This window comes from Sturnira hondurensis, unplaced genomic scaffold (assembly GCF_014824575.4).
Source record: "Sturnira hondurensis isolate 20B ecotype Veracruz unplaced genomic scaffold, ASM1482457v3 Scaffold0014104, whole genome shotgun sequence".
NCBI classification, from domain to species: Eukaryota; Metazoa; Chordata; class Mammalia; order Chiroptera; family Phyllostomidae; genus Sturnira; species Sturnira hondurensis.
Genome location: NW_028086735.1, coordinates 47691 through 57022, shown reverse-complemented (window position 1 = coordinate 57022; position 9332 = coordinate 47691). Strand labels below are relative to the sequence as shown.

Below are 9332 nucleotides of genomic sequence, written 5' to 3'. Positions count from 1 at the left end.
AATCAAACCTTGATCTTTTGGTTCTCAGACCCACACTCAATGCACTGAGCTACACCAGCTAGGGCAAAATACTACCTTAGTCTTAACTACCTAAAGTTACTGGCTTTCTTGGTTGATTACATAAGTGATCTTGGGCAAGTCAATTAACAAATCTGAGTTCACTTGTAAAAAATGAAGTTGAATAACATTATCTAATCCTCAAAGCACTTTTGAGACTCAGAAGTCATAACTATGAGAACCTGAAGGGCACTAACTAGGCAGGGGAGTGTTCAAACACAGTTCATTTCTTCCTTTTTTTCTCTTTAGAGTTCATAGCTCTTAAACATTATAATCAGTTGAAGAGCCAGCTTATCAACTTTCCCTCACTATAATTCCCATTCAAAGAAAACCTCAAGGTGAAATGGGAAGCCTCACCTAGAGCAGTCTCTACAGCAGAATACTAAAAACCTCCCATCATCCAATGTTCCCAGACTCTTGTTCACACATAAACTTTTTGAGTTGTTCAACTACAGTTTGGTACAATACAGAACACAATTTCAGGGTGAACACCACCACACGTGGTGGTTAGTGGTGCTTCAGGCTTTGGTAGAGACAGGACAAAAGGAAGTTGGTGCTTCTGAAAAGACTCTGATGAGACATCAGAAGGAACTTCCTGACACCAGGAATTCTTACACCCTGTAGGATCAGGATGCAAATGGAAATGTGATAGCTGTTTTCATTTGAATAGGGTTGAATAAAGGAAGCCTACTAATAGACAAAGGACAGAAGAGTTGACTTTTCAGGGTATCCTCTTGACTCTAGTACTTGATTAATTACTGTTATTTGCAGAGCAGTAAGCACTCTTGTATTCCCTGCTTGATATTTAACACCTGAGACAGTCACCTATACCTCCAACTATAATCAAGAGCAATGCAATAATCAAAAGCAATAACTTTGATGCTGCCTTCTTTTTTCTACCAAAGTCACCAAATTGGTTTTCATGCATGTACTTAGGTACAGGATGAGTTAAGAGTGTCTCAAGAAAGTATGTGTTCTAATTCACCTCTTCCTGATCATCCTTTAACATGGCCAGCAGGATGCCACATGCTTTTTGCTCAGCTTCTTCATGGCTGTCTTCATATCAGCATTTCTGAGTGTGTATATGAGAGGGTTCAACATAGGCGTGATCACTGTGTAAAAGACGGAGAACACCTTATCCACAGAGAAGCTGCAGAAAGGCCTCAGGTAGATGAATACACATGGCACAAAGATCAGGCTGACCACTGTTAGGTGGGAGGCACAGGTAGAGAGTGCCTTGCTCTGGCCCTGGCGGAAGCGAGTCCTCAGGGTGATGAGAATAACAGCATAAGAGAATAGCAAGACCAAGAAGCAGACAAGAGACAGAAGACCACTGTTCGAGACCATCAGTATCTCTACCACATAGGTGTCCATGCAGGCTAGCTTGATGACCTGTGGAACATCACAGTAGAAGTTGTCCAGTTCATTGGGGCCACAGAAGGGCAGCAGCATGACCAGTATGACCTGTGTGATGGAGTGAATGAAACCCCCACACCAGCAGGCAAAAACCAACTGGAAGCATAGCTGGCGATTCATGACTGTCAGGTAGTGCAGTGGATCACATATAGCAACATACCTATCATAGGCCATGACTGTCAGCAGAAGCATCTCACTGGCTCCCAGAAAGTGCAGGAAGTAGATCTGAGCCAGGCATCCTGAAAAAGAGATGATCTTGCCCTGCCATAGAAAATCCCCTAACATCTTGGGCACAGTAACACAGCTCAGGCATAGGTCAATGAAGGACAGATGGCCCAAAAAATAGTACATTGGAGACTGGAGTAGGCAAGCATCTGCTTGCACTGTTACCACTATCAAGAGGTTTCCCAGGACAATAGCCATGTAAAACAACAAAAATATTAAGAAGAGAAATAGCTGCAGCTCCCAAGAGGATGATAGGCCCAGAAGAACAAATTCTGTCACCTTTGAATCATTTTCTTTTTTCATTAAGTCAGGAATACCAAGTGACCTAAAAAAAGAATTAAATTGGAACAAGAGAAATTTTAGTTAAACAAAGGGAGAAAAAAATTCATCAGATTTTGAGTCTGGTGTTTATGAACCATATTCCAAGATTAAAAAACTTAAGCAAGTTTTGTGAGGTAAGACTTGTATATTTCTGTATAAAGAGAACACAGAACATTTTGCATCTCTTCCAACTCTTCCTGTAATGCTTTAAATTGCATTTACAACTAGGAAAGGAGACAATGACTTGGGCTTGAGGGGATGAGAGCATAAAAATCGTTCCTTTTACAAAAAGATTTTTATTTATTTTTAAAGAGAGGGGAAAGGAGGGAGAAAGAGGGAAACAGCAATGTGTGGTTTCCTCTTTTGTGCCCCCAACTGGGGACCTGGCCCACAACCCAGTCATGTGCCCTGAATGGGAATCAAGTCAGTGACCCTTGGGTTCACAGGCCTGCACTTAGTCCATTGAACCACACCAGCCAGGGCTAGTTCCATTTTTTAAATAGACCGAATTATATTCTTTAAGGACAAGAGTTCTGGAATGAAGTATCTGGATTCAATGCCCAGCTCTAATTTCCCAATGAAGTGACCTCAAGCAAGGTATTAAAGGTATCTGAGTTTTATTCTTTGTTTATTCAGTTTAATATCAGGATAATAATATCTATCAAAGTTGCTTTGAGAATCAAATTTAATCCATCTTTGAGCAATATACACTCACCCCAAAAATGACTAAGTCCCTCAAAGTGAGGAAATATTTCTTATTCATCTTTTTACTCATACCACAATGCTTACTGCATAGTAATTTGTCAAATTGAAGGAAGAATATTTTGTGCTGTGAACTGCTTTATAGCACAAGGGTTAGTAGTTATCATAAATGCACAGGTTAAGAAAAAAATTATTTAGGAATAATTGAAAAGAAACTTATGTTCTTTGCCTTTATTTATTATCCCAGGTGAGAAAGGTTGGTAAATGTGTAGAGATTGAGTAAGAAAAAATAAAATCTTTACTTTAAAGTTTGGGGAAGCATCAAATTCAAGATGAATAGGACAGTTGCTGGAACACACTGATTACCAAAATAAGAGACCAAGGGTAGTGATTCATATCATTGAGGCTTGTATAAAAGAGGCTCACCATGAGCCATTTTATAGAAAATGATAATAAGGGAAATGAGAAGTACGCTGCTTTTGGACTTCTTAGTAACCATAAATACATTTAAAAGAATTAGGGAACACAATAAGATATTGTTTATCCATTATTCCTGCTCTATACCTACATTCACCCCTAACATAGGGTGGGAATATCTAGATTACAAATGAAAAATCAGGAAACACTGATACATTTTTTCCATTGAAGTGCTTAAGAATTAGCAGATGCTGTCTGTCCAGATTGGGATATTTTCAATCTAGACCCAGCTCTAGGCAAAACTTTAAATGAGACAAAATTTGTATTTTTCTGTCCTCAGTCCCAGTTACTTGTTCCAGGGGTCCCTGACACTCCAGACCACAGACCAATAGTAGTCTGTGGCCTGGTAGGTACCGGGCCACACAGCAGGAGGTAAGCTTGAATGTAATGTGCTAGAATCATCCCGAAACCCCTCCACCCCTCTCAGCCCTGATCCTTGGAAAAACTATCTTCCACAAAACCAGTCCATAGTGCAAAAAATGTTGAGGACCATTGAGCTATTCCATGTTGCATTTGGTTCTCTCAATTTATTGAGAGAACATTATCAGATAGTTATTCAAACTGGGTGTCAAGGATTTACACAGACAATGCAGAAAAGTACATGAATTTCAAAAAGAAAAAAATTTTAATGCCAAGAAATTTCTCTGTATACATTATTTTAAGATAAGCAAGCAGAAGAGAGATTTTGGGCCCAAGGAACTTTTTGATGTCTCAGACCACGTATATGACCATCCTCTTCACTTGCTTGTAGAGCAAGAATGTGACAGTCTTTGCAGAAAGATCCAAATGCAGCATGAAGAGGAGAGGACAAAATCAAGCTCTTTACACTATCAAAGACAACTTGTGGATAGCAGAGCAGCTCTTGTCCAGTGTTTTTAAGTAGGGAACCAGAGAGATCTACGCAGAAAATACTAAGAATGGGAGTAGTTTTTTTTTTCTGAATACAGTATACTGTATTTTGTTAGTTTGCTTGTTTATTTTTGCCTGTTTTGAACTCAAAGAATTCTCAGAAAAAGAACTTTACCAAAACAATGATGGAAATTGATTTTCCAGTTGGAGTTTAAGTGCCATGTGAACTCCTTTTGAAGATATCTGAGGTGTTTTCTGATTTCTTTTGAAACACCAAGAAATAGACATCATTCATTAGAGATGGTACTCATTGTGGTATTCCCCATTGAGAAGGGCATAATCTTTCCACCTGAAATATATATAGCTTGGTTTGAATTATTGCACTTTAAATTGCATATAGGGAAGTAAAGAAGATTTAACAAAAGGCAACTGAAATAATTCAAGAAATGGAAAATAGAATCTAGGAGGGAGCATGGTGGGCTTAGGTAGTCTTAAGACAGTATTGCATCAATCAAATGCTTTCTGTTATATCAAGTTGATCCTATCTTATCCAAACCTTGTAACCACCTTTGAAGGTATCACCAGGTCCTAGAATTTCCTGATGCTATGAGAACTTCATTGTTCTTTAAATGCTTCTAAATGTATAAATCTGGAACAACAAAACTCCAATAATTTCATAAATTTAAAAATGATGAATGTCAGAGTATATACAGAAAAAATACAGACAACAGGAGGTATAAAAATGGTTTTAGAGAAAGAAAGAGGAGCAAGGATGATAAGTGGATATTTGAATAAATATACCTGAGAAACTTACATCATTGCATGTCAGGAGCTATGTGGGTTTAAGGAAGGAATATGTTACCCTGTCATGAGTCCCCCTCCTGAAGAAACTATCTTCATAGTTTCAGGCCTGCAAAATGAGAAATTCTTGTCACAATTGCCCAGTCTGTGCCCAGCTGCTTTCTTATAAGTCAAGTCCTAATTGAGGGCTGGCTGTACAGATTAAAAGATCTCTTATCCCTAGGGCTCTGACTGTGTCTGAGGCTTTTCTAGTCTTTATGCCACTGCTCAGCTTAATGAACTCTGTGATCCCCAAGGCTGCTGTTGTTTCAATTGTCTGAATCTGTTTTTGCTGGCAAGCTGGCCTTAGGCCCTACAGGCTCTGAAACACTCAGACCTTATTGCATAATACAACCCCACTCCTTTTACCTACCTGAGATTGATTAATTTAAGAACATTTACAATCATGGTAAATTGTGGATTCATTTTGAAAGCTTTGCAAAGAAGACCAAAGTTAAGGTCCAGGGTGTCCCCTGGACAGAAAGACTTGAGTGAGATACTCTGCATCTTACGCTGGGACACAAAGAGCTGTATCTTCAGGAATGTGGAAAACAGAACTAAGCATGTTTTCCACCCCAATTCTAGTGAACTGTAGGGAAGGTTGCTTTGACAATGAGTACAGGGAAAGAAAAACAAGGAGAAAAAACAATCCTTGAGAAGTAAGGGCCACAGAGAAGCCCTCATAAACATGGCAGCCATAGTATACATAATGGGAATCTCAGACTTTTCCTTTTCTTAAGGATGCCCTAATAACCAGCATCCTAAAGTGCCTGACAGTCGCAAACCCGAATCCTCTGTGGAGGAAGGCATTTTCCTCCCAGGTCTTAGAGAATCCCACAAATAACTTTTCAAGGACAATGAGCAGACAAAGCCAAGAATAAATGTATCACTTTTCTGTCGCCATGGTACTGTAACAAATTCTTGTGAATTGGTGGCTTAAACAAATAAATTCATCATCTTACAGTTATGTGGGTTGGAAGCTTGACCAGGTCTCACTGGGCTGAAAAATCAAGGTTTAGGCAGGATGCACTCCTCTGCGGAGAATCCACACCCTTGCCTTTTCCAGGTTTTAAAGGCTTTGATGTGAGAAGCTGTCAGATTCCTTAGTTGAGTTTTATCAGAATTCTGCTATATATCTCTCAGTTATATAGCCCACTGAGGACATTTCCAACTCTGCACCCTTTCCCAGAATACATGACTTAAATTTCCTGAGATTCGATAAGCAAAGGGATCAAGAAGAGTTAGTCAAGGCTGGAACTATTTGTACCCCTGCTTTAGGTTACTAAGTTAATATGTTTGTGCAGCCACTAGCTTTTCTAGGCCCTCTTTTTATAACCCCAAGCCCTTGATTAATTCACAGTCCTTTCCACACTAAATTATTTGACATACTGTTACAACTCACATACGATATTTTTTAAAAGCCAACGGCACCCCAAAGAGAGAGACAGGGAGAAAAAGCATTCAGGATGGCAGGATGGCAGTGTTCTTTTTTAGTTCTGAGCGTTTAAGCTTTCAAAATGACAAAGCAATGTGATATTTTAAAGTTATTGTACTGGTTCATGGTTTCCTCCAAGGAAATGAAAGCAGAAAGCTGTTTCTCTCTTTCAAATATGAGTCATGGTGTTTATTAGCTGCCTTCAAACCCTTGTTAAGCTTACCAAATATTGAATCTCCCTCAGTGGCAACTAACTGACTCACAAATATTTATAAAACAAACATTATGTATGTTCAAGAATTCAGGAACAATAAGGGCATGGGGCACATGGGAGAAAATATTAGTTTAGCAAGTTCTGATGTGCAAAATCCCCACTAGCAGGGTTTGCTCTTATTGACAACATTGGAAGGAACGAGAATCAACATTTTGAGCTGCTTGTTTTGCACCAAGCACCATCCTAAGTCCTTTACTTTGTGTACTACCCTCAATAACCCAGAGATGTCAGGGCAGAATTATTGTATCTCCAATTTACTGAGGATGAAACAGGCACAAAAAGGAACTTACTTACATAAAGATGGTATTGGATCCCAGTCAGACTGACTAACTACAGGGCCCATTCTTTTCTACTACCAAAAATAAGAAGGGCCAACACTCTGGAATCAGACAGATTAGTTTCAAACTTAAGTACTCTCATTAACTGCGTGAACTTCTTTATGCAAATTACTTGCCCTTTCTTTCTTGATTTTTTTACTTTATAAAATAGAACTAACGAGAATACTTTTGTCACTGTAATGTATGTGATGTTAATCAGAATTGATTTCAGTTAATATTATAAAATATCTTTCTTTTGTAAAACTGTCATTTACAGAAGACTTTAATATACTTTCCCAGTTCATCCTCACAAATTTTGTGACATAGTTAAGGTAAATTTTTTTCATACTCGTTTCATAGTTAAGGTAAATTTTTTTCATACTCGTTCAGCCAAAGAAACCAACTAACTTTTCCCATGTCACACACATAAGGAAACAGTTCTGATTGCTTCTCGGCCTTTTGGCTAAGATCAAGTGTAGGAACCAGTTCTGCTGATTTCAATGTCACTAATAATTCTACTGTGTTATGATTTCTCTCCTGGAAACCATGGTGTGTCCCATGTAGCCCCCTTCAGAAATACATGGCAATGCAAGCCAAAAGCCGTATTAATCTCAGAAATGTAGAGGAGAAATGCAGTTAAGAGATCCACTTTTCAGTTTTTTAAGACAACTACACAAATTACATGAACATTTATGTAAAAAATATTTCATAGGTAAAATATGTTACTGAGTGAAAAGGCATATCATGAAACACCATTATCAAATAAGCTTACTGAAATATCAAGTAATGGAATTATGGGTAATTTAATTATTTTTCTTTTTTTATGTTGATATCTGTTTCCTCATTTTTTCATGATAATATGTATACTTCATCTAATGTACAAAGGATAGGGAGTTGAAAAATTAATGTTTAGGAAGGGATATATAATTAACAGCATTGCTTTTAGACATAGTACTTACCTAAACTTTTCTTCTACTTTATGCTTTAGAAAAAAATAATGCTACTGGCTTTGGTGAGCCTTATAACATATGCCTTTCTACAACTTCTCAAAAAACTTTCATGGGAGTCACTTCGTGGAAAGTGAGCCAATAAATTTGGCTCCCTTGTACTTTTATTTCACTCAGAATCAGCACCTTCTCTAAAGGGAAGAAGAGTTTTTGGCAGTCAACTGTGGCTTTACCGTTTTTGTTCTAGATGCTTGGGACAGAGAAAGGAAGAAAATAAAGAGACATATCATATAAAATTTCTAAAGAATCTTCCCAAACAGGAAAAAGTACCCAGAGACCTCCTATCTACATGTTTTTCTCTCTCACCTTAGGCCCCTGCTTACTACTAGTACAAGAATAAATTTTCACTAAAACAGACTTTGAATTATTATCCTTTGAACACCTATCTTTTATTCACTTCTGTTTCTTTTCAACAACCTATTTCAAATGTTCATATCTTTTAAAGACTATAAGCCATGCCCTGCCCAGGTGGTTCAGTTGATTGGAACATCATTCCCTCTGTGCACCAAAAAGTTGCAAGTTCTATTTTGGTCATGGCACACAGCTTGGGTTATGAGTTCAGTCCCCAGTCGGGGTATGTACAGGAGGAAACTGATGTTCACTTTTTCTCTCAAATCAGTGAGTAGATCCTTGAGTGAGGATTTAAAAAAAGAATGTAAGCCATTTATCTGTCAATATATATACTTTAAATCATCTTAATAAAAACAGAGCCACTTTTTAAAAAATGATCATTTAGCTGCCTCAAAAGAAGAAAAGAATCCAGAATTGAAAGAAAGAATATTTTGTACTAAATAATTGTTCCTCCACATTACACCCAAATGAACAATGAAAACAAAAAGAAAACTAAGATCTATCCAGGGACCCAGAATTGTTTTATACATTAGCCTTAGATTTAGCTCCCAATAATAGAAACCCAAGTAACAAGAGCTTATGCAAAATATTTAGGTTTTTTCCTCATATGTAAACTTGTAGAGATAGACAGTCCAGAGGAAGGCAGTTCTAAGATGCCATCAGGGACTCGGGCTCTCCGGGCTTTTTGGTAAACCCGTTTTAGTACTCATTTTCATTTTCACAGTTACCTTATCATCTAAAGATGGCAGCTGCATTTCTCACAGCAAAAGCTTTTGACTGAACAGAAGTATGTCACATGACCCCTGTGTGCAAGGTAGGCTCTGTGACATTTAATTTTTCAGGCCAGCACCTTACAACCGGAGAAGAACTGAGGTTGTATTAGTTAAGAAATAATTGGATAGTGCAGCCCCACATGTATTGACCATAAAATAAGGAAAGAAATATAGTGATGAAATTTTAGAAACAGCCCCCTTTCTCAGTGCTACCTTTTTAGGATGTTGATATTGAAAGAAATCTTTATATCCAAATAAACAGAAAGAGAGATGCGTTTAGTGGACAAA

The 9332-nt window shown here is 37.9% G+C and overlaps 1 protein-coding gene and 1 pseudogene across 1 annotated transcript; one reads left to right on the top strand and one right to left on the bottom strand.

The window, feature by feature from the left end:
• Positions 1–954: 954 nt before the first annotated feature.
• LOC118998419 (olfactory receptor 4Q3) lies at positions 955–2001 on the bottom strand. Its single transcript, XM_037062623.1, has one exon. The coding sequence runs from the start codon at positions 1999–2001 to the stop codon at positions 1060–1062; it is 942 nt and encodes a 313-aa protein (XP_036918518.1). The 3' UTR covers positions 955–1059.
• Positions 2002–7356: 5355 nt separating this feature from the next.
• LOC118998429 (uncharacterized) lies at positions 7357–7511 on the top strand (annotated as a pseudogene).
• The last annotated feature ends 1821 nt before the right edge of the window (positions 7512–9332 follow it).